Source organism: Periophthalmus magnuspinnatus, chromosome 17, assembly GCF_009829125.3.
Source record: "Periophthalmus magnuspinnatus isolate fPerMag1 chromosome 17, fPerMag1.2.pri, whole genome shotgun sequence".
Lineage (NCBI taxonomy): Eukaryota > Metazoa > Chordata > Actinopteri > Gobiiformes > Gobiidae > Periophthalmus > Periophthalmus magnuspinnatus.
Genome location: NC_047142.1, coordinates 27,568,685 through 27,593,689, shown reverse-complemented (window position 1 = coordinate 27,593,689; position 25,005 = coordinate 27,568,685). Strand labels below are relative to the sequence as shown.

The following is a 25,005-nucleotide window of genomic DNA, read 5'->3' as shown; positions in this document are numbered from 1 at the left end:
CAATATTCATGTTAAACCACTTAAAAGAAACACATCTGCTGACTTCTGTGTTAGAAAACTGCCGTGTCCAATGGGAGCTGATGTCGCCGTAAACGTCATCACAACAAAGCGCCGCATCCTACGAGTATCATCGATTAAGAAAATAAAGTTGGAGAAGGAAGTGTGTACATCATAATGGGCGTGTATGCCACAGTGGGTGTGTACGTCACATTAGGCGTGTACGTCACAGTAGGTGTGTACCAGTGGAGGTGAAACGGTAGTAATCAAAATGGAGTCTTGAAAACAGTCAATTAAAGATTACTCAAACATGGGTCACTCCAAATACAACTTCAGAGGCTTAGTGAGAACAAACGACTAGAACATGTATAAAAAAAAACTTAAAAAAAGTATTATTGCAGTAAGCTTGCAATTCTCCTTTCAATGATACCTTGAAAAAAATATGCATTCTTGATGTGAGCGGGCTTGCCTCTTCACAGATGTGACCTGTCACTTGGCTGGTCAATGCCACCTGCTCATCTGCATGGAATTAGTTTGAATACAATACATTTAACACCATACAGCGGAACATTCCAGGCAAAGCAATAGCATCTCCATAGAGACAAACAGGTAAAGGTCGAAAACTTACATAGTGCCACTTTAATAATATAGTATTTCCATTTGAATAATCTAAAGATATTTGTTACTAGAGATCGAGCAATAGAGGTTTATTCATGACCAATGCCAAATCCAGAGCAGCTGATGGTCGATGAGATGTGCCGATATTTTTTGAGCAAATATATGAGCCGATTTTGATTATTTTCCCCAAATTATGTGTAGTCACGTTTTGTGCCGTTATCTCTTCACACTTAAGTATTAAACTAAAGCTCCCTATGTGTTCTTTATGCAGCAGTTCAGCCAAAACAAAATATTGGCCTCTGCTGGAGATTTAAGGCTGATAGCTGATACGCTATAAGAGCAAATATCTGAAAATATCTGAAAATCTCTATATCTCTTGTTATTCTTGTTGCTGCTGTTAATTAACTCTTGTGAGCTTACAGTCATGAAGCCTAAATATTCAGGGTTTGTGTGTTAAATATGTGAGAATGAAACAAAACACAACTCCAGGTCTGTTTGTGATGAGAAAACATTAGAACAGAGATCAGAGAATAGGCCCTTTCATTTTCGTAGGCGTTTAAATGGACGAACTAGAACACTCCATCTTTAAACTCTGTCGTTGCCATTTTTTACAATGCACCAAGTTCCCTCTACACCCTTAACCCACAGACATCTCCTGACTTTTTAGCCCCTCCTCCACCCACTGACCCCTCACGGATCCCCGAGCACGACTGCAGATCTACAGGTGGGGGCAGGGTCGGTTAGCTCTGCATATGTCAAATTCTCTCCCCAACTTCCTTTGACAAAACCAAAGCTTCATAACTCAGACTGAGCGTGGATGTGCATTCAGTGGGCGCTCATTTGGAACAGGCTGAGGTGCTGAGTTTAAAGAGGTACTATAGATATTCGCTCAGAATAGGTAATAGTTTCAAGAATTTTGTCTGAAGCCGGCTTGTAAAGGCGGGTTTATTGGGTAGTTTTAGCTCTTAATTAATCCCTGTCTGGACTGTCAACACCTGCAGGCAGAGGGAACAGGCCGGAGTGACACAAGCTGAAGAAAACCAAGAAATAAGAAACTTAAGTCAACAAGAGGAGGGTTTACGCTTACATGGAGTCCAAAGAACGTTTTGCAAGATAGATACAATTCAAATTATACCATGGAATATTCCAGGTAACGTATTAAATGCACCACAAAATAAGCAGGTGTTGGACCCTCCACTAAAAAAATGTACAAGTTAAATGTCCTATATTACGTAAAACTGACTCTTGTAGCTTTAATCCATGTTCTAATGCTGTTACCTCCTTAAAAACACACCTGGAGCTGTGTTTTGTTTCATTCACACATGTTTGAGTAACACTTTATTATTAGTCTGTCTACATCTCCAAAGCTCAAAATGCTCTGTTCCACCTTGTGATGTCATGAAGTGGGAGTTTTCAAGTTAACAGCTCCTTTTATCTTTAGTTTAGTAGAGATGGGCATTTCCAGGACTGAAATGATCCAAATGATTCTAGTGAAGGTGTATGGAGTTTAAAAACACAGTGGAGAACCTTCCTGTATTAGCACATGATGACATCACAAGGTGGAACAGAGTGTTTTCAGTTTGGGAGAAGAACTCAGCATAAATATGCAGGGTTTGTGTGTTAAACATGTGTGAATGAAACAAAACAACTCCAGGTCTGTTTGTGATGAAGACATATAGATCAGAAAACATCGTAACATGGGCCCTTTAAACACAGTTCTGGAATCAAAGTCTGAGTTTAAGTGGCACACAGCAGGTTTGCATAGGCCCTGAGGCTATACTACATTAACAAAAATATCCACATAAGTAGGACAACGACATCACCATAGGCTGAACTTCCTTTGGTTTATTCAGAGCTGAAGAGCAACTGTGTGGAGTTAATTTAGCAGCAAACACTTAGGCAGGTAGCGACAGGCGCAGAGTCCCGCCCAGGGCACCTTTCTACTCTTGGGCTGATCGGCACACCTACATTCCAAACGCTAAGTGAGTCAACGCAGCAGAAGCACGGACAGACAGCACTTAGCACAGCGGCCTGAAGAGACACGTTTCCTTGACAACGTGACACGTGTGAACACAAACAAAGCTGGGGAGCAACAAAGACGACCTACGACGCGGTTAAAAGCCCGATGTGGCAGAAGAAATTGAACTTGTGTACGAATGGTTCAAAGGCAGTCCTAATGAGCGTAAATGTGATGCAAGCTAGCATTAGCCAAGCCATTTAGATGTCAGGGACAACTAATGAGAACTGCAGAGAAGGTGTGAAAGATAGTAACAAATATTTCCTTTATTTCCAGACAACAGTGAGAATACAGCGGAGTGTCAGAGTCAGCCATTAAACAGTGTTTATGCTCTCCCCTTCCATCATTAAGACATGCAAGTCCTGTTCATTTAGCCCTGCTCTCAGCCAGGCACATACCCACCACAACAACCATCCCACTAGCTCTGCTCTAATGCTCCAAGCCACAGCAGTCAGCAGTACTAGTCTGAGTCCACACACAACAACCACTGGACCACTGTCGTTTCATTAACTTCAAAAAGTGTGTGCAGGGCCAAGTAATGCTGTGTTAGTGCTTCAAATCCAGCTCACACATGAAAAACACTGGCCAAGTACGACCCCAAAATAGACATTCCAAGCAGAGTAAGAACCGAGTCGCATTTGAAAGTCATCCAGGCTTGCATTTGCCCATGTGGTTCTCATTTGCCTCCCCCTAAAAAAGCACACTTCCGCGTTTCACACGAGCTGTAACTTTCTGTGGAGTAAATGGGAAGTTTTAATGGTGGGAGAATCAGACTCAGGAATATCTCCTGCACTCTGGAGATCTTACCTTGACCTTTGTGGGCGCTGATGTCTGTCTCTATGGCAACAGGCTGGGGGCCGTTATTGCCGCTCGGGGAAAACTGGCCCTGGCTTTTACTTAGGGAATGCTGCACTTGAGATTTGCCACTGTACGTCTGCTCTTTCCTCCTGAAGCGGCTGGCGATGAGCTGCCATAAGCTGGGCTCTTCCTGAGCAGGTTTTGAGAGTTTTGAGGGGCACAGGGGAACCTCCATGACTTTGACCTTCCCCATGCTGTGGTATTTGATGTACTGCATAGTCCTGTCATCCACCTTCTCGTTGGGCATGGGGAGGGCCCGTCCTGTGAGGTATGAGAAAGGTCGCGAGGGCGCAGTTGTCTGCTCAGTGGTACTTTTAATCCGCACAGAGTCTTTTGAATCCACATCACGAGGTCGAGTCCTCCGTATCCGCAGGCTCAGACTGCGTTTTAATGAACCCAGAGCACTCCTCGGAGGATCAAACTTATTCACACTATCTTCAGTTTCCCTGTCTTTGTTCTTGTCTTTACCAAATAGTCTCCTAAAGCCCCCTTTGAAAAAGCCCACACCGTCTCTCCCAGCCCCTCTGTGGCCATCCAAGTCATCCTCAGAGCCCTTCTTCCTCAGCTCCAACACAGTCATGCTGACGGGCCGTGGCCTCCAGCTCCTGTTGCGGATCCTGGGGGTTACCTCAGGGGGGACCAGGGGTCTTGGAAATGTCCCAAGACCATCCACTGCCCTGAGCTCTGCTCTCCTGGTCCGACAAGTCACAGTCTCTGCACTACTCTGCCTTCTGTAGGGCTGGCGGGCCTCAGGCACTAAAGGTCCTGGAGGCAGCATACACACACTCCTGGGCCGCCGCAGCCTCAGCTGTGGTTCAAGTGGTTTGGTTTCCTGTTGCTGCTTGGCTGGTTCTCCATACATGCTCAGCGTCCTCCTGTCCAGAGTGCACTGACCCTGGCACGGCCTCCGGAGCACGGCCCGAGGCAGAGAGCTGTGCCCCCCCACAGAGCCACGATCTCTGCAGCTCGCGCTGGGGGCAGGGAGTGTGCCCGAGCTGTGGATGTAGTGCTGATGTCCGTCTGTATGAGCAGCTGTCTTTGCCACGTCTCTGTCTAATGCTGAATATTTCCTACAAGTCTGCTCCAGAAACCACGCAGCCTTCCCAGCTGCACCTGTACGGCACAGGGAGGGCGACCTGTCGGGCTCCTGCCGTGCCCTACCTGTTCTGGGGCTGTTCTCCATTAAAGGTACACTCATTCTCTCTCCTCTTGGCCGACGCTGCTCAGCCTGGGTGTGGGGGTCCTGGCCCATTCCTTCCAACTCTGGCTCATCTCTTTCAGACTCCTTCAAAATGACGGAGAGGTTGTAAACGGTTTTGGTCTGCTGCTGCTGGCAAAAAGTTGTCGTCCTCGGGGTTGTATCCACTGTCCCACTGCTGAGAAAAAGCATTGCACTTCACTCCCACAGTTCCCCACACAGACTCATTCAAAACCCTGGGGTCAATGCCATTTCAAAGTCTGTGCATACGACTTGATAGAATCCAGCTAATAAAGTCCTTCCAGGCATAATCCTTCACCTTTGACACGAGGAAAACTTCAAACAAGTCGAAGAAAGTGTGTGCTTCCAACTGCGTCCTGCGGCTTCATCACACTCTCCCACAGGCAAAAAGGTGGTCACTTTCTCAGCACAGCTCTGGTACCTGTCCTGCACACGCAACTGAACAAAAGAAAAACTCCATATCCGACTCAGCCTGCAGCTCAATGTAAAGGCTGCAAAGTTACTTTAAAAAAAAAAAAAGAAGTAGAAAAAACTTTCATGGCAAGTTACAAATGGTGAACGATCTCTGTTGCTGGCAGACCAGACAAGCCCCATAATCTCTGAGCTCTTGCCATGAAGCGCATGAGGGAGTGTGTGTGTGTGTTTGAACTTTCAGCTGCCTTCCACCCCCCCGGGAAACATGCAAAACAAGGAATGGATCCCACAGGCTCTCAGCGCAGCCTGCTGCTTCCACCGAAGTGAGGGGAAGCCCAGACACAAACCACCAGACCAACGTAAACCAAACTGAAACATGAACACATTTAAATCAACATCTGGGAAAAAGAGATGGGATTACTTAAGGAAGTGAACAACATTTACATTTTCATTATAAAAGTTAAAGGTTTCAGGGATGTTAAAATGTCAAATTCTAGCACTGGAATAATTCTGAGTAGAGATGCTGCATAAAAATCCACACAAAGGTTTATATTGACACTTTAATAGAAAGAGATGGCTGCAAAAAACATGACTCCACAGCTCTAGTGGGACCACACAGGGTTATGGGAAAAAGGCTTGGGGGAATTGGCAGTAAATTTAAATATCCAAATCGGTAAAATATCGGCCCAAAAATATGGGCAGATCTTATCAGCAATCGGTTGTTCTATATGCGAAAGCTCCGGGATGGACACTCCTGGCCGCCTACCCAGGGTCGATGAGCCATTTCTGGGTTAGTCAAGTGTTGCTGGGCCCCTGGAGCCTCCCTTGTCCTAAAGCCTCAGGAAGAATCCCCCCTGGCTTCTCTTTTAATGTTCATTTTTTGATGATTTTTTAAATGTTTTGATTTGTTGTGTCATGATTTTAATGTCTTTTTTATTATGTAAAAGTACTTTGAATTACTTTATGTATGAATTGTGCTGTACAAATAAACTTAACTTGCCTTACCTAGGGATCTAAAGAAAAGGTAAATGCGACTGATATGGGGGGGAAAAAAAATGTATCAGTCGATCTCTAAGTTTGAACACAACATGTAGTCAATCTTCTGTCTCAAAGAGACGATTTCTATTGCTTGAAAAACAAAAGAGGCGAATGCGTCAGTGGGTCAGGTGTGGTTAGACAAGAGCTTTTCAAGGATCCAGGAGGTATGAGGTAATGAGAAACAAGAAAATAAAGGCAATCCTGTCCACTCTGACATTTAATAAAAGTTAAGTTGATTGTGAAGTCGATTAAATCCTCCCAAACCAACATTCATTTAAAGAAAGCAGAGTTTTTAGAAGCCAGACAATTTTACCTCATAATCAGACAAAATAAACAAAATCATAAAGAAATCCTGCTGTAGACAACATCCAGAGAGAGTGCTGTTCACGGTGTCAAAGGGCCATATTTCAACTGTTCCACTGGTAATTAAAAAGGTTAAAAGAGTTTTACCATATTATGTAAAAATAGTGAGCACTTTTTTATTCCTCTCTGTGGTTTTGTTAACACAAACGTAAATTAAACTAAATTTTAAACGAGATTTTAGACGTATAAAAGAATCCTGGTTAAAATATATAAACTTTTGTTCTACTCAACTTTTAACATGCTAAGTTTGGTTCTAAACACTGCCCCACTGTGGTCAAAAACAGACCTGCTCGTGTTATACAAGGATGGGCTCTGCGTTACAGGGGCCACTCGGCTGCAGATGTAAGCCTGCTCCAACAACACATGGAACAGCATCTGATACGCACAAAATACGAATCAAACAAGAAAGATGCAAGGAGAATATGAGAACAAGTCAACAGGGACAATATAAATGCCTTAACCTACAGAAAATACAGCTTCCATTCTACGACCCATGGCAGGCTGTTTCCTTATTGTCAACCTTCAATTTTGATATTTTTGCATATGGAGCCAACATAAATACAGAGTTAACATTTTAGCATTAGCATATGTAGGTATGCTGACCTCCGCCAACAAGCATTTTGATTTACGGATAATTAAATGATTAGAACTACTTAAAAGACTGTGCAAAAAGCCAACCAAAATATGTTAAGTTCTGTGTTCATTTTTAAGCATCATGGAGGCATCTGCAGAATGAACAACTCCTTGACCCTGGAAGCATTTTTCACAAGTTTTATCGAGTACCTCATCAGAACTTTGTATGAAAACCCCTTCAAAAATGTCTACAGTACAATTTCCTCTCCATTTCCAGCTGAAGTCATTTTATGTCTGCATCCAGCTGCTATGTTAAAGCCAAGTGACCTTTACCTGAATCGAGAAAGCATGGATTTGGAATAATTTGTGGTTCTTCCGAGAGCAAGCAGTCCCTTTCATTCCACAGAACAGGGTGTCGCATTCTCCTCCGACTTCCAAAGCAAAGCAGCATGGTCAAATCCAGCCTGTGAGCGTGTTCTCCATACCAAACTCTACAACTCCTCTTAGCTCCAAATTGCTGGTTCCATTTCAGTCTGACCCCTTCCTCTCCCAGGCGTTACTAGATTACAAGAAAGTCATCGTTGTTCATTCCATCCCTTTGTTTTGCAAGATGCTCCTCCAAATGTTGTTACCAGCGGACCTAAGTTAATCCCCAATGGGCAAAGTTCATTCCGAGACACTTCCTCTGGCTGATTGCAAACGCAGGTGTAGTTTGGGATGCAGCTAACAGCATTTAAGCAAATCCCATTGTCTACGTTATGGCTGAAGTTGGCGGCGGCGGGGGGGGCTACGGCATTGTAAATCCGAGGAAGCGCTGACCGAGTAACAGAGCGCTCCTTGTCTCCCCACAGGCTAATCTTTCAGCTTCTTGTAACTATATCTTGATGGTGGCTGGAATGGTTGGAGGAGAAAAAACTGGATGGACATGTTTTGAGGTTTGTTAAAGAATTCCCCCCGCATGCCTGGTGTGTGTGTGTGTGTGTGTAAGGCATATTTGTGAATGGAAGTTTGGAGTTTGCTCTGTTTGCATTGCAGAGGTTGTTTGGTTTTGCATGTGTGCCTCTGATTGTCCTGTAGAGCTCTAGGGCTGTGTTGTATCTCGTTCTTGCAAACTAAACAAGCCAAACAGCCACGTAATAGATGTGTAATAGTTATTCAGATCTCACAACAGAGCTGACTTTTTGCAGACAGCAATATTCAATTCAAGTTTATTTCTATAGCACATTTAAAACAGCTTGAGCTGAACAAAGTGCTTCACATAAAACCCCTGTATGTCCTGTCGCAGTGTTAAATACCAGGGAGGAGAGGTGGGATTTCAGTTAATCTGGTTTAAACATTGCTTCAATTGATATTATCCTTCAGTATTCTTACATAAACAACTCTTTTCATCTTCATGTTTCATATGTTCATTTCATAAATTCTGGTTGGCGAGGTGTAAAAGAATAAAATATGAAATGATCAAAATGATGCTTTAATATAGTAAAAAACAAAAAAAACAGCTCCCGTTATAAATGTTCATGCTCGAACCTAGATTTATAATGTTGATCATGTTTATCAATCCCACACAGACACACATACACACATACACACACACACACACAGTGTAACTCGTCTGAGACCAAGTTAAAAATGATACAAACTTAAGTGAAAGTCGTGTCTCCAGTTTGATACAAATATGAGACCTACAGAACAGAAAATCACATAGTCAGACGTCAACCAAGGAGAGGCCATGTCTATGGAGACGTTATCACTTTGACTGGAATGTTCCACAGTATGGCATTATCTTATCCATGAGGTTAAATAGATTATGCAACCAGGCCAAGTTAGATCCCAGATCTGTGGAGAGACAACCCCATTCGCAAAGCACTTAAAAATCTTTTAATTTAATATATGCAACATGTAAGAATAATGCCATACAGTGGAAGATTCCAGGTAAATGGCTGAACCATTAAACACAAGCTAACGAGATGTAAGCTAGCACTTGATTCTGACTGTATTTGTAGACTCAATGCTCTGGTTCTTTCCATTGAGCCAGCACACAATATGGAGCCTGCAGAGTGTCAGACGGCTGCTGTCTGTGATGTGTCTGAGGCACATGGGCCCAGCTCAGATCTCCATCCAGCCTCATGAGTGACCCACACATGTGACCCACACATGAAGACCAGTCTGCTTCCTCTGACTCAGTACATCTGTGTCCATGAGAGTGTCCATGAGTCTGTCCATGAGCCTGTCCATGAGCCTGTCCATGAGCCTGTCCATGAGCCTGTCCATGAGCCTGTCCATGAGCCTGTCCATGAGCCTGTCCATGAGCCTGTCGGAACAGCTTAGCAGGGAGACAGTGGCTCAGTTGGTAGAGCATTTGTCCACTGATCCTCTCGACATCATTGGTAGAATGGTCAAATCCACTGACCCACAGGTTGGCGGTGTGATTCCAACCCCCACAGATGAATGCTATCATTGTCTCCTTGGGCAAGACACTTAATCCTGTCAATAAATGTATCATATTTTTCCCTCATTTATTAAATATATGCCGTTTAGCAGCTCAGGTACACTTGTTATCTCCATTTCTAGGAACTATCAACCAGTAGTGGAAGAAGTACTCAATTTTGTTACATATGGTAAGTAAAACTACAGATTCCAGAGCAAAAAAAATACCCAAGTAAAAGTATGACATGAAAAAAAAAAACTTAAGTAAAAGTATTCAAGTACTTGTTTAAATTTTCAGTCTCATAAAGCTTCAAATGTAGTGACTTTGATAAAGATTTGAGCTGAATTTTGTTAAACAGACACATTATTAACATTAACATTTTTTTCTATATTATATCTATATCTTTATTTAGTTTTTATATTTTGGTTTTGTTCAAATTATGAATGTAGTAAAAATAAACCCTCAGCCTTTTCAGCAGGTCTCACACAATCATAAAAATACTTTTATTTTTCAGTCCAGTTCAAAAATGTAGTTGGAGTAGAAAGTAGAGATACTGCTCTCAGATGTACTGAAGTAAAAGTAAAAAGCACACACTGTACAATGTACTTAAGTACAGTACTTTACTATGTGTACTTTGTTATGCTCCACCACTCCAGCCTGTTATGTGCTGAAGTAATTATCCAACACATTGTTCACCTGAGGCACATTTCTGTCTGTAACCTCTGTTGGTAAGGTTATATTCATACCATTATAAATCGTGCCAAAGATTAATTCTAGCCACAAGGGGTCAGCAAAGATACAAAAGCCTTCGTAAAGTTTTGCAGAACAACATATTAAGATGAACCCAGGTTTAGTCGAGGTCAGGGCTAATATTATACTGCAGGATAATTGGGACTGTAGACTCTATGTTCCATCTCCATAAATGATTCCTAACACAATATGCTAATTGACCACATTTTCAAAAGGCAATGTATGCATATTCTCCATTTAATTAGCACACTCATTATCACAGTTGTTTGAAATGGCATTCTACCTCAGTGACACATCTTGGATCAGCTTCACAACTCATCGGTGACAAAAACGATTTACCAAACGCTCCAAAAACACGTGAATACTATGGTGAATGCTTGGGAGGCGCTAGCTTCTTATGACAAATCAGTGTTAAAGCCAGCGGCAGTGAGTCACGAGCTCTAACAAGGAACCACGGTGGGACTTCTGTGAGGTGATGATGTCATCGATTTAAATTTAAACTCCTCCTGTTAGAAAGGAATGAACTATGAGGAGTTCCAGTCTGGAGGATTAACTAGCGTGACCTACCTCAATAGACAAAGAGTACATCATAGAGCACATAAATAGCTAACCTGCTAGCCGCCGCGTTGCATATAGGAAGTGATCATGAGTGCACTTCCAGCTCCATCGACTCTGGCTCCAATTCACTTTACATTGAAAAACTGTGTCCCCTCTCTCTGTAACTGCTGCTGTCAAACTCGTCATTTTGGTCGTACATTTTCGTATTAACCAGCTCTACATGATCCTGTGTTTTTTAATTTCACTACTGTGTCTGTAAATCAAGATATGGACATTAATAACAAGACAAATCAGGTACCTTCTTTCCTCGAGGTCGCCCCCACTAGCATTAGCAACAGGTTGATTGACAGCGTTGCTAAGCGAAGGGGTATTACCTTCAACAGCCTCACTCTGGATTGGCTCTTTGGTTGCTACGATACTCACGGTCAGAATTCCAAAAATGGAACTCCAAATTCACCCCTATAACTGCTAGCCTCGATGAGCTTCATGTGACTGAATGCTGTGGTGACATCGCACTCATTTAGTCCACGTCTTTATACAGCCTGTGTGACAAAGTTAGCACAGCGTTTAGAGTCATCACGGAGCCGAAAGATGAGTTCCGAATTGCAAATTTACCGAACATTGCCGCGGGCTGGATTCATAAAAATGACTCCAGCTCCTCATAGTAACTTTTCGATGTTTTATTGTTACACGAACAAAATACTAACAAGCAAAGGGGGCAATTATGAAGGAGCTGCTGGAGCGGAGAACAAAGAGATGGATGCTTCTGATTTGCTAAATAATTCAAGTGAGTATTAGCAGGCTGTGCTAATACGACACAGAGCAGTAGGAAGTGGAGGATTATTATGGGATGCTCAATAAGAACCTGTTACACACTAATTAGGACATGGTACAGAGAGTGTTTCTGAGGGGAAGAAATAAAAATGTGACAGGTCCAACAACAGACATTTAGTCCTGGTTTATTCCTGGTTTATTCCTGGTTTATTCCTGGTTTATTCCTGGTTTAGTACTGGTTTAGTCCTGGTTTAGTCCTGGTTTAGTCCTGGTTTGAGTTTTGTGCAGTTAAAACCCGGATGTGAGACAGGCCTCTATTTTGACAATGTTTAAATCCAGGCTCAAACGGTTCTGTTTAGCTGTGCATATGACTGAAAGGGTTTTATTCTGCCTCTTCTGCTTTAATGTTAATTTTATGATGATTATTTATTTATTTAAGTTTTGATTTGTTGTATTGTGATTTTAATGTCTTTCTTACTCTGTAAAGCTATTTGCATTACGTTGTGTATGAATTGTGCTACACAACATTATCCTAGAACATTATCACAACGTGGTGTTTATGTTTTTTTTCCAGTTTCACACAAATGCTCTACAGGTCCTGTGCTACAGGGGGCGATCCACAAAAAAAAAAAAAAATGCTTGACTTTTATTTTATTTCCAACAAATACAATAATAATAATAATATAGTAATAATTATAGAGTTTGTCCTCATTTCCTTAAAGGGCCATATGACTCTTCTCTGATCTGTGTTCTAATGTTGTTTCCTCGTCACAAACAGACCTGGAGTTGTGTTTTGTTTCATTCACACATGTTTAACACACAAACCCTGCATATTTAGGCTGAGTTCTTCTCTCAAACTGAAAACACTCTGTTCCACCTTGTGATGCCTTGTGGTAATACAGGAAGTGCTCCGCTGTGTTTTAAACTCCATACACCTTCACTAGAATCGTTTGGATCATTTCAGCCCTGGAATCTCTACTGAACTAAAGGTCAAAGGAGATGTTAACTCGAAAACTACCACTTCATGACATCACAAGGTGGAACAGAGCATTTTGAGCTTTGGAGATGTTACAGACTGATAATAAAGTGTTACTCAAACAAGTGAATGAAACAAAACACAACTCCAGGTGTGTTTTTGAGGAGGTAACAGTGTTATAACATGATTTAAAGCTCACAAGAGTCAGTTTTTGTAATATATGACCTTTAAAGCAAAAACTGAGAAAGAAAAATTAACAAAGTAAAGAAAATAAGAGAACAGATGTTTTTTTTGTTTGTTTTTTTTTTTCGAGATAATGCAACTTTATAATAGAGCCTGTGTTTTAACCCATTTCTTGGAACGACTCGTTTCCTTGACATATTTCCACATGAAAAGCATATCTATAATTTACCACATAATGAAATTCCCATAACACTTTACATGTGACACAAGTGGCATCCCAGCTCCGGCAGCACGGCCTCAGGGAAAACCATCAGGGACAAACCTGTTACTACACTAAAAAAGAACAGAATCCATTAGAAATATTAATTCTGAGTGTCATGAGGGAGCTGCAGGAACGCCAAATGTTTCTAAGAGTGTGATCTCTGGGAACAAGCGTTTTGTTCTTTTTGTTAAACCCATTTGAATGCTTTTAGTGGAAGTGCTTGCCTGCTGATACAGTATGGAGAAAATAAATCAATGTGGTTTTGGGTTTATCATAATGCACTGGGATATTGCATGTCTCAATATGATCAGCCCACAAACTGTGTAAAGAAGTGGACTAAGTGAGTGTGACGTCACCTATAGCGTTCAGCTCCAAATGAAGCTCATCGAGGCTAGAGCAGGTATAGGGGTGTATTTGGAGCTGAGTTCTGAGCCAATCTGGAGCAAGGCTGTTGAAGGTAACGCCCCATACTGCCCACACCGCTGGTTTAGCAGGAAGTGGGTGATTAGCTGCTGTCAATCAAACCTGTTGCTAACGCTAGCGGGAGCAACCTCGGGGAAACAAGAAGATGCCTGATTTGTCTGTTATTAATGTTCATATGCTGATTTACAGACACAATAGTGAAATAACTAGCGGCTAGCAGGTTAGCTATGTCTATTTATATATACAGTCTATGGATCAGCCTCAGACCTGCTTGCTCCTATGGACAATGCTCTTACACTGCTCATTAGATGCTTTGGTTTTGGTTGTTTTTTGAGAGGTTTTGTTTCTCTTTTTGTCTGAGCTCAGATAAAGCCTAAAGCCACAGTCGACCTTCAGACGAGAGTGCAATGTCCTCAAATGTGAGACTAAACTCAAGTGTTTTCAAATGTTTGCAAGCCCACCTATGTTCTTACACAAGCACTGCTGTATATTTATGCACTTGTATCAACCGGGCCAAGGGCTAAAGGTGGGTATTCTTGTTATAACCTGAGATCCAAGGATTTTTCTGTTTAACTGTCTGCATAAATATATTTGTTATGCAATCTCTGTGTATAGAACCATAGTCTGCAGAGTTTCAACACCACTTCAGAGCAGGAGAGAGTTTTTCAAGTATCACATATTAAACAAGATATATTTCTCATCAATCAGAATTCTGCCATTGCATCACCAAAGCGCAAATCTACAGCCGAACCCAAACGGGAACGGGAATGGCTTTACCTCCAGAACTGCAGACTTCTTAGGCTTCTTAAGTTTGTATTCCTGGTTATATGGACTTAAAGGGCCCATGCTGCACTATGTTCAGATCTGTGTTCTTATGTTATTTCCTCATCACAAACAGACCTGGAGTTGTGTTTTGTTTCATTCACACATGTTTAACACACAAACCCTGCATATTTAAGCCGAGTTCTTCTCTTAACCTGAAAACACTCTGTTCCACCTTGTGATGTCGTCATGTGGTGATGCAGGCAGTGCTCCACTGTGTTTTTAAACTCCATACAACTTCACTAGAATCATTTGGATCATTTCTGCCCTGGAGTTGCCAATCTACTACTGAACTAAAGGTAAAAGGAGCTGTTAACTTGAAAACTACCACTTCATGACATCACAAGGTGGAACAGAGCATTTTGAGCTTTGGAGATGTAGACAGTATGCTGTAAAGCCCCTCACCACACACTGTATACACATTTCTCAGGCAGGCATTAACATTTTCTCACATTTTTCTCTTGTTTAATTCATTAATAGTGACTCGCGTGTATTTCACAGTTCCTCTGACCGCGCCTCTTCGTCCTGGCGCCGCTCCAGCCAAATTTACATAAATGTTCGATCAACACTACAGCGAACACATTCTGTACTGTACAGGAGACACGGCACAGAGGAGATTGATGGATAATGGTCTACAGTCCCTTAGCCAATCAGGACGCAGAACACAATGATGTTTATGTGGAGAGCGAGATTCAAACTGTCAACCTTCAGTGGATCTGACACCACCTGCACTACTCTCACCCATATTCTAGAGTATGTTTACATTTTTAATTAATAACACCGACCTGTGTCTTCTTGTATGTATACGTCTCATGATCTGCATTACGTCATCCCTTTGTGAATCCCACATTCCCCCTTTGCAGCATAAACAGAATATCTCATATCTTATCTTATTAAAAAGCCTCTACAGCCACTGTGGTAAATACCAAAAAGTAATTAAAAGAGATTAAAAGATTGCAATATTTCTGAAACAGACAAGAAACACTTTAAAGGGCTCTTGCAGTTTTAATTCCTATTATAATGCTGTTCATTCCTCAAAAACAGACCTGGAGTTGTGTTTTGTTTCATTCACACATGTTTGAGTAACACTCTATTATTAGTCTGTAACATCTCCAAAGCTCAAAATGCTCTGTTCCACCTTTTGATGTCATGACGTGGTAGTTTTCAGGTTAACAGCTCGTTTTACCTTTAGTTCAGTAGAGATTGGCAATTCCAGGACTGAAATGATCCGAATGATTCTACTGAAGGGGTATGGAGTTTAAAAACACAGTGGAGCACTTCCTGTATTACCACATGATGACATCACAAGGTGGAACAGAGTGTTTTCAGTATGAGAGAAGAGCTCAGCCTAAGTATGCAGGGTTTGTGTGTTAAACATGTGTGAATGAAAGAACACATAACTCCAGGTCGGTTTGTGACGAGGAAATAACATTAGAACAGATCAGAGAATAGAGCCATATGGGCCCTTTAAGTACAGTGTAACAGTGTCATATGGGCCCTTTAAGTACAGTGTAATAGTGTCATATGGGCCCTTTAATCATGTCCTTATGCTGCTGCCCATAGAAAACGTACAGAGATTACACAATACCCCCTCCCTATTCCCCGTGTGGATCAACACCGCATTAATGTGTATAACTGAATACGACGCAGAATGGTACACAGAGACAGGGGCTTACAGACAGCCGAGGGGGAAAAAAACCTTCTGATAATTACGTTTGCGGTAGTGGCATGGAGCGTGGGCGGCGAGCTTTTTAAAATTCAACTGCACTAGCGACTAGCATACGTCACCCTGCTCCACTGCAGAGAAAATGATGGGTTCGAGGACGTCTGTGGGAGGCTGAGAGAGAGAAAGAGGAAGAAAAAAACAAAAAAAACCCAGACGCTTGTGTCTCTAAAATCAAGTTTTTGTAGAAACGGGCTACGCGGGTATGTATTTGTTTAGCTGGCACGTGTGGGAGAGCGAGGAAGCAGGGAGGAGTGAGTTGTATGCTGGGTAGGCACAATGCAGCCTCTCATTAAAAGGTTTGACAGCCCAGACGCTTGTTGCTAATTTTTGGATTTTCTTTTTTTGCTATTTTTTTCTTTTGTTGAAAAAAATACACGTACAAATAAGACCGGAGAGCGCTGATGCATCCTCAGTAGGACCTTCGACTATTTGACCATCCTTTACCCATCTTATCCTCTTCAAAATTGAGTGTCTAGCTAAGATTTACAGTATTATAAGGTGAAAATTTGATTCTGGAGTTCTGGAAAAAATGTTTTTAATAAAATCTTGTAAATTAATGCGGAAACAGAAGTGGCTGACGCAAATCCAGCTCTAGGGGGAGCAATCTGAACTTGAAAATTAAAAAAAAACCCGAACTGTCTGGATGTGTTAAAGCCAATTAGTGTTTTTAAAGATTTAATCAAGCTGTGGTTTCAATCTGTAGGAAAGAAAGACTTACAAAAATGGTTTTCTATGGTTTATATTTTGTTTATATTCCTAAAAAAATTGTTAGAGTGAAGACGTTTAACTTGGATTCGCAGCCAAACGTCTTCACTTTAACAACTTTTAGTCCAGATACAGATTGAATTTTTCCTATTATGAATCAGATCAAATCGTAACCCAGATCTAAGGTTTTTTAAGGAGTTCAGGAAGTGAGCAAGTTATTGTCAGGTTAAAAAAATCAACAAATACAGATTAGCAACTCCCAGACCAAGCAGTAGTACGTAACAGACTGAATTTCAGATTGTAATTTCTGCCTTAATTCCTTGATAGAGGTCTTAGTTCTTCTCGCTACTCGCTATAAACATACAACACAGGTCCACGATGAACGTCACGTCAGCACCCCTCGGTCACTCACTCATTCATTCACACACATTCATACACCAGTGTACACAGACACTGGGGGCGAGGGGGGTGAAGTGTCTTGCCCAAAGGCACAACGACATCATTCACGCTTGGAAGCTGGAATCGCATCGCCAACCCACGGGTCGGCGGATCTGACAGCTGTACCAATGTTTATGTCGAGAGCTGAACGTGGTATTTGTAATAGTTGATGATAGCGCCTGTTAGACATTCAACTCACTGAATGCTAACGTTAAGGTTCCCTCGTCACCTAACACCACCTGTACAAACGAGCGCTTTCTGTGTGTGCTAGCGTAGCCTCTTTCTCAGCAGGAGCCTTGACTTTTTGACTTTTCCTCCATGTACCTATCACCGGCAGTCTCCCCGTTGCCGTGGCGCCAATAGTTTGCTGCCAGAAAATTCAATTCTAGCTCTCCGCGGTAGAATAACAAAAAGGTCGAAGCAACTCTTTGGGAAACACATGGACTTTTATGGACTGGCTTTCGATGACAAAACGAGACTGGAGGCGGCACAGAGACAGGTTGTGTGTGCTTTGGGCAGCTCTGTGTGGGCTGATGGGCTCACGTTCTTCCTACGCCGGTACATTAGTTTGCAAACCTCCGCTCACTTCTGGGATCTCATCAAACCGGGCCTTATGCTCGTGTCTTTTATGAAACAGCTTTGATGTCGTACACCGCATCCATGTAATGCTAGAAATTAGCAGAAGCGTTACATAATAGAACGTCGGGATAATGAGGCACAAAGCGGTGGAGGAAACGAGAGGTGAGATTAAACCGACCTGAGGTGAGAGATTGAGAGGTGATTTAGAACCAAGAGAAGTACAGATCTTTCTGACAAAATGAACTTTGTAAATATGAGGTTTGAGGCAGTTAGGAGGTAGGCCAAAAATTAATGTTAAAGGGCCCATATTACTCTACTCTCTGATCTCTGTTCTAATGGTAAATTGAAAACTACCACGTCATGACATCACAAGGTGGAACAGAGCATTTTGAGCTTTGGAGATGTTACAGACTAATAATAAAGTGTTACTCAAACGTGTGAATGAAACAAAACAACTGCAGGTCTTTTTTTTTTTTTTAGGAGGGAACAGCATTAGAACATGGATTAAAGCTACAAGAGTCCATTTTGTGTCATGTTGAACCTTTAATATTGTTAAAAATCATGATTTGCAATAAACAGTAGAATGAGGCACTTTAGTTGTTAGCTTGCATCTGTAATGAGTCAAACAAGTTATTAATTCAAACTTTTACAGCTCAAATCTTATCTTATAGACAAAAAATAACAAACAATGTCTGGGTTGTGCAAAGAGAAAGTCCACAAGATAAAGACTGACCGCAAAAATATTGTTCCAACCTACTATATGTTGAATGACAAGTTGATATAGTAATCATCAAGACTGGCCTAAACGTGAGGCAAGATGAGTCTCTTTGGGTCAAATGCAGAGAACACATCTGACCACATTCTTCAGTACAGCTGGGACAAACGCGCAGGTGCAGTGGACAACACCAGGGCGTCGCCGTGTCCAGATTTTGAGAGTAAAACACATCGAGTCAAGCCACAACACAAGAAGAACATGCAAACTTTAAGGTGGGTGTGTGACCTACTCAGCCAAACAAAGGGCACTGATCTTAAAGTTTCCCCCAAAAAAATCTGTTTATCCAAAAATAATTTCTCTATATATATTAAACCACAACTGTTTGATTGTTTTGATCAGAATCTGACCATTAATTTATAAAATAGGATAAATACGATAACAGGGTGGTAACGAAATTCAGATACTAATCGATAGTAAAGCTAGTATCGAAACTAGACTCATTTTTTGCAGGTATCGATACTGAAAAAAATCCCATTGACAGAAATGAACCTTTCCTGAATAGTACAAGACACATAGACTAGTACACACCTATGGACCACTATGGGGCACTGAGGGATTACACACATATAACACACATGGGAACAGAACACAAAGTACTACCATCTAATGTGGAACAGCACAGTATATTGTCTAAAGAGCGTTTTTATTATCATTATGGTATCGAAATTGGTATTGAGTTTCGAATTTATGCATTATAATCAAAGTATGAAATTTTAATATTGTGACAACACTACAGGATCCCACCGCAAAAAACGCTGCAGTAATAATTTGGCAATGGTAAACTAAGGCCAAAGCAGCTGCCATTTCAACATCATTTCAATCGCTCGCTCAAGTAATTAGCTTAATGACTCAAGCTTTACGCTACACGTTTAGCATACCTGCCTCAAGCTAAGTGCAATCCGTCAGGCTCCATCTGCCTCCTGCTCCTTGTTCTTGTATCTCATAATGGAAACAATAGAGGAGTTGTTGAAGAAAATGAAGCTGTCGATCACAAAATGTTTCAGCCATGAAGTGATAATGTCAAGTAACAACAGGATAACCTTGAACAACACAACAAGATGGAAGCAACTGTTGTAAACAGGCTCTGCGCACAGAAGCACGCCAGCTAGCTCACTGCCACTTAAAGCCAACAGTCACTTAAAAATATAAAATAAGGAAATTCAAATTAAATTTTTCAAATTAAATTCAAATTACAATAAAGACTACATGGTTATTTTTTATATGTAGAATACTCCAGTTTGTGGTGTTTTTTTTATATTTATTATGCCTCAAAATTAGCATTAGCCTTAGTGTTAGCATTGAGACACAAACATGTCTCTTTCTAAACACAGAAGTGCCTCTATTGAAGTATTCATTTTATTTGTGTCATGTTTAACACGTCAGTGACATCCATATGCAGCTCCCTGTCCACTGTCTGACCCTAACCCCCTAACCTCTGACCTCTAACCCACCTGCAGCTCCCTTTTCACTGTCTGACCCTAATCCTCTGACCCCTAATCCACCATCACCCACACAGTTCGTCTCCAGTCAAATGAAGCTTATCAAGGCTAGGAGTTATACCAACCAATTTAGCACCGAGCCGGGTTAATACGAACATTTTAAGACCAAAACAATGAGTCTGACAGCAGCAGTCACAGAGAGAGGGGCCACAGTTTTTCAATAGAAAGTGAATTGGAGCCAGAAATGTGCCCATGACCACTTCCTATTTGCAATGCGGAGGCTAGCAGGTTAGCTAGATCCATTTATGTACATTCTATGGTTTTAACCTATAAGCTTTTGCCCTTTTGCAAGCTAAAATACTGATTAGCATTAGCATCTTCTCATTATACATTGTGGTTTGGGGTTAAAAGTCACACATCAACACTACACTCATTTTCTCTAAGGATTCTTCTGTTTTTCTGTTCCAACCAAAGGCCAAGAATAGTGTTGTGTTCGCTCCCATGTAATTTTCTACCCCTTTGTTTCTGCTTTGTGCCGCCCATGCACACTTTGACAGTAAACTTGGGGCCTGCTGTAAACACCACACAACACTAGTTAAGAGGATGTTCCACCTGCGGCAGCTGAGGAAACGCAAGCTGCCAGTCCAGATGATAGTGCAGTTTTACACTTCCATCATTGAGTCCATCCTCACCTCCTCCATCACTGTGTGGTTCGCTGGGGCCACTGCCAGGGACAGACAGAGACTGCAGCGCATTGTGCGCTCTGCTGAGAAGGTGATTGGCTGCAGCCTTCCATCTATTCAGGACCTGTACGTCTCCAGGACTCGGGGGCGAGCAGGCCGTATAGCAGCTGACACCTCTCACCCTGGACATGGACTATTTGAGCCACTTCCCTCTGGCAGGAGGCTACGGTCCATTGGGACCAGAACCTCTCGCCATAAGAACAGTTTCTTCCCCTCTGCTGTTTGTCTCATGAACACTCTATAATATCTGCACTAAACTGGACACTTTATAACACCGGCCACTTTAATAAGACACTTTGCACTGTTGTTCTGATGCTGCTATTGTACATATTTTTTCCCTTTAAGTATTTCATTTGATTTTTTTAAGCATATCTTTTTGACTTTGTGCATGCTCTTATTTGTATTTGTATTTATTCAGTGTGTTTATGTTGCACTTTTTCACCATATCAAGTTCCTAGTTTGTGAACTGTGTTCACAGACTATGGCAATAAAAGTCTTCTGATTCTGATTCTGATTGATTCTGATTAATAGATAACAGTCACATGCACATAGTTATAGTACTGAGGCCAGCAAGGGGCGCAAACACTAATCCAGGTGCTGTCTAGGTTGGTATGAGTTTGTTTTGCTGTAAACCTGATTAGATTTAGATTTCATTGCATATTATATTCTATTGTTCATACTTTGTATTTAAAGGGCTTATATTAAACTATTCTCTGTGTTCTAAGGTTGTTTCCTCATTACAAACAGACCTGGAGCTGTGTTTTGTTTCATCCACACGTTTAACACACAAACCCTGCATAGGCTGAGTTCTTCTTTCAAACTGAAAACACTCTGTTCAACCTTGTGATGTCATCATGTGGTAATACAGGAAGTGCTCCACTGTGTTTTTAAACTCCATACACCTTCACTAGAATCATCAATGATCATGGATCATTTCAGCCCTGGAATTGCCAGTCTCTAACTGAACTAAAGGTAAAAGCAGCCGTTAATTCAAAAACTCCCACTTCATGACATCACAAGGTGGAACAGAGCATTTTGAGTTTTGGAGATGTAGACAAACTAATAATAAAGTGTTACTCAAACATGTGTGAATGAAACAAAACACAACTCCAGGTGTGTTTTTGAGGAGGTAACAATGTTATTATAACATGGCTTAAAGCTCCAAAGAGTCAATTTTGTGTAACATGGGACTTTTAAATAGAAATGTATTTAAAAATCTGGAATATGTGACCTTTTAAATACATTCAGGAGAACATCTGACAGAATAGTCTCATATGTACGTCAGTTATAAGATTGACACACATTTCAGAATATGGTCATAGAGGTCTAAACTACAGTGTTGGAGAGTTATTTACAAATCAAACTGCAGTCTGCACAGAAAGACCCCACTCCCCCAGGAATCAAACCTGAGAGCTGTGAGGAGTGAGTGCTAGCAACTCAGCACCATACCGCTAATGGAGTTAATTAATTAGGCCAGCTAATTACCACATTTACATACAAACAAAACCTAATCAAACTGTGTGAATAATCTCTCAGCTTTAGAGTTTATGTGACTTTAGTTCAGTAAGGAACCTTTCTTTGGTCGTGATAAGATGGAACTACAGCTTTATTTTCTTAATCGATGATACTTGTAGGATTTGGCAGCGTTGCGTTGTCATTTTGGTGCAAATGAAAAAAAAAAATGCCCGCAAGTGTGATGTGCAGCTATCCATAGGGGGTGCCGACAGGATGCGGCGCTTTGTTGTTATGACGTTTACAGCGACGTCAGCTCCCATTGGACAACACAGTTTTCTAAGGTGGAAGTCAGAGGACTTGTTTCTTTTATTGAGTGGTTTTAGATGAATGCTGTGCTTTAAAATGTGTAAATTATAACATAATGATCCACAGAGATGAGACACAAGCACAATAGGGCAGATTTAAGAAATTCTCTATATACATCAAAACACAACTGTACACAACTGCATAAAACCATGATGGATTTTGGTTAATTGATCAACAATTCAGCTTGATATTTTAATGCTGAAGCCTTTCTGATGTGGGTTGTGTTCATTTGAATAGTTATAAAACTGAAAACACCACAGCCAAACCATAACCCAAACAAGCCTTTTTCTCCTTAACCACTTTAGCTTTTGCTTTCAAGCTGATTAAATTCACAAACCTGTTGCCAATGTGAAAACCTTCAATATCCTCACCGTACTAAAGCCGTTACGCAATCTAGTTTCATTAAGTAATGGCTTGCAGATAGTGACGCGCCATCGATTCGGCCATTCAAAGCCCTGGATTCATCTCAGTGTAACTGTGTCTGTGACTGATGCAAATCCTCAGTGAAAGCACGTCAGGGAGGGGTGCTGCTACAGGTGACTTTACAATTACCATCAGCTGAAGCTAAATGGGTCTGGGGCTGACGGGCACCTTGGCAATAACAAAACAACAGACGTCAAAACGAATACCAGTTTTATCTACTGTGTGGAAATATGGGGAAATAATTATAAAACAAATATTAATTCCATTTCCTTGCTTCAAAAGAACAAATGCTCTTTTTATATAATTAAAAACATTAAAATAACAGGATCTGGCTGATCTCAGTACTGCAGTTGTGACGTTTAATGAACATTATAATCTGCTCCCTCAGTGTGTCCAAGAGATGGTCAAACCCAGAAAGTAGAGTCCAGTAGGTTAGACTACTGTAACGTCCTGCTCACTGGCCTCTCCAAACGAGACTTAAGACAGAACCGTACATCCAGAACACTGCTCGGGTCCTGACTAAAACCAGGAAGTACTTCACACATGTGTCCTGTGCTCAGGTCTCTGGCTCCTGTGACTCAGAGAATAGACTTTAAAGCAGCTCTGTGTGAACAAGTCTCTCCATGGACCAGCACCAAAGAACATCTCCCACATGTTAGTGTGAGATGGTTCATGTGGCTCTGAGAACTTCCGGGGCCGGAGTCCTGATGTAGTCCTGGATTGGTACAGGTTCAGTCCAGGTTCAGTCCAGGTTCAGTCCAGGTTCAGTCCAGGTTCAGTCCTGGTTCAGTCCTGGTTCAGTCCTGGTTCAGTCCTGGTTCAGTCCTGGTTCAGTCCTGGTTCAGTCCAGCCTCCTGCTGGTCCCAGAGTCAGGACTAAACATGGGGAATCAGAGTTTTGTGCAGTTAAAACCTTCCTGAAGATGAACACTGTTCTTTTTTGGTGACGCTGTGGGTGGCGTCACACTCACTTGGTCCTCTTCTCTACACGGTTTATGCTGTAAATAGATTTTCTTCCATGTTGATTTGTATATGTGAAGAGGGTCAAAACCCCTTTGGTCTGCAGAACGATTGAAGTGTTATGTTTTATTTGTGTTATTTTTGTGCTATTCATGAATCACGTAACAGGATTAAAGATTATGCTGACTGACCGAAGAAGATAAACAAACTAAATCTAACAAACACAAGATCAGGTGGAAACAACGGGATTGGAGGAGAAAAGGTTGAATTCTCAAGGTCTAGCAAGCAGACGCCGGAGGTTTGAGAAGACAGACTTAAAACATGAAATTGAATAGATTTAAAATGATTTATGGAGGAGCAGCGAGCGGGAGACGCATCAGTATTCTAGGGGAGAATCCCTCATGTTCGCAGTCAGTCAGACGTTACGGCTTAGCTCCATCTTTCTCCTCTCTACACGGCGAAGACTACAAAACAAAACCGTCCTCACTGGTCATGTTCCAAGGCACATCTAAGAGTGAATATAGAGAATGCGTTATGTTCCATGCAATTTGATAAGTTATGTAATAATAAATCATGTTGTCATGGCCGGGTACATGCACTAGGGGCAGCATTTGTCTTGGCGTCAGACTGGAGAAGCAAACCCAAAACTTGTAATGTAATTAAAGTGGAATATGAGACAAAGAGTGATGGGGGACAACAACTGTGTGCTGTAATTTAGCAAAAGGGAAAAACAAACAGAAAAAATGCTCTGTTCCACCTTGTGATGTCATCATGTGGTAATACAGGAAGTGTGTCCACTGTGTTTTTAAACTCCATACACCTTCACTAGAATCATTTGGATAATTTCAGTCCTGGAATTGCCAATCTCTACTGAACTAAAGGTAAAAACAACTGTTAAATTGAAAACTACCATTTCATGACATCACAAGGTGGAACAGAGCATTTTGAGCTTTGGAGATGTAGACACACTAATAATAAAGTGTTACTCAAACATGTGTGAATGAAACAAAACACAACTCCACAACAGCATTAGAACAGAGATCAGACAATAGTGTAATAAGTTAGAAGTGTTGTCATTAAGAACACTCAGAGGAATGCATCATTTCTAGCTGTACAACAGATTA

The 25,005-nt window shown here is 41.5% G+C and overlaps 1 protein-coding gene across 5 annotated transcripts in view; it reads right to left on the bottom strand.

Annotated features, from left to right (window-relative positions):
- agap3 (ArfGAP with GTPase domain, ankyrin repeat and PH domain 3) overlaps positions 1–25,005 on the bottom strand; it is a 229,141-nt gene that overhangs the window by 126,136 nt on the left and 78,000 nt on the right. For 3 of the 5 annotated variants that reach the window (XM_055228495.1, XM_055228498.1, XM_055228497.1), the window contains exon 1: positions 3,440–5,017. The exons of the other annotated variants lie outside the window; for them this stretch is intronic. In XM_055228495.1, coding sequence (XP_055084470.1) covers positions 3,440–4,880 — 1,441 coding nt within the window. In that variant the 5' untranslated portion in view covers positions 4,881–5,017. Of the gene's footprint in view, positions 1–3,439; positions 5,018–25,005 lie in introns of those variants that run through there. 5 annotated transcript variants of the gene reach the window in all.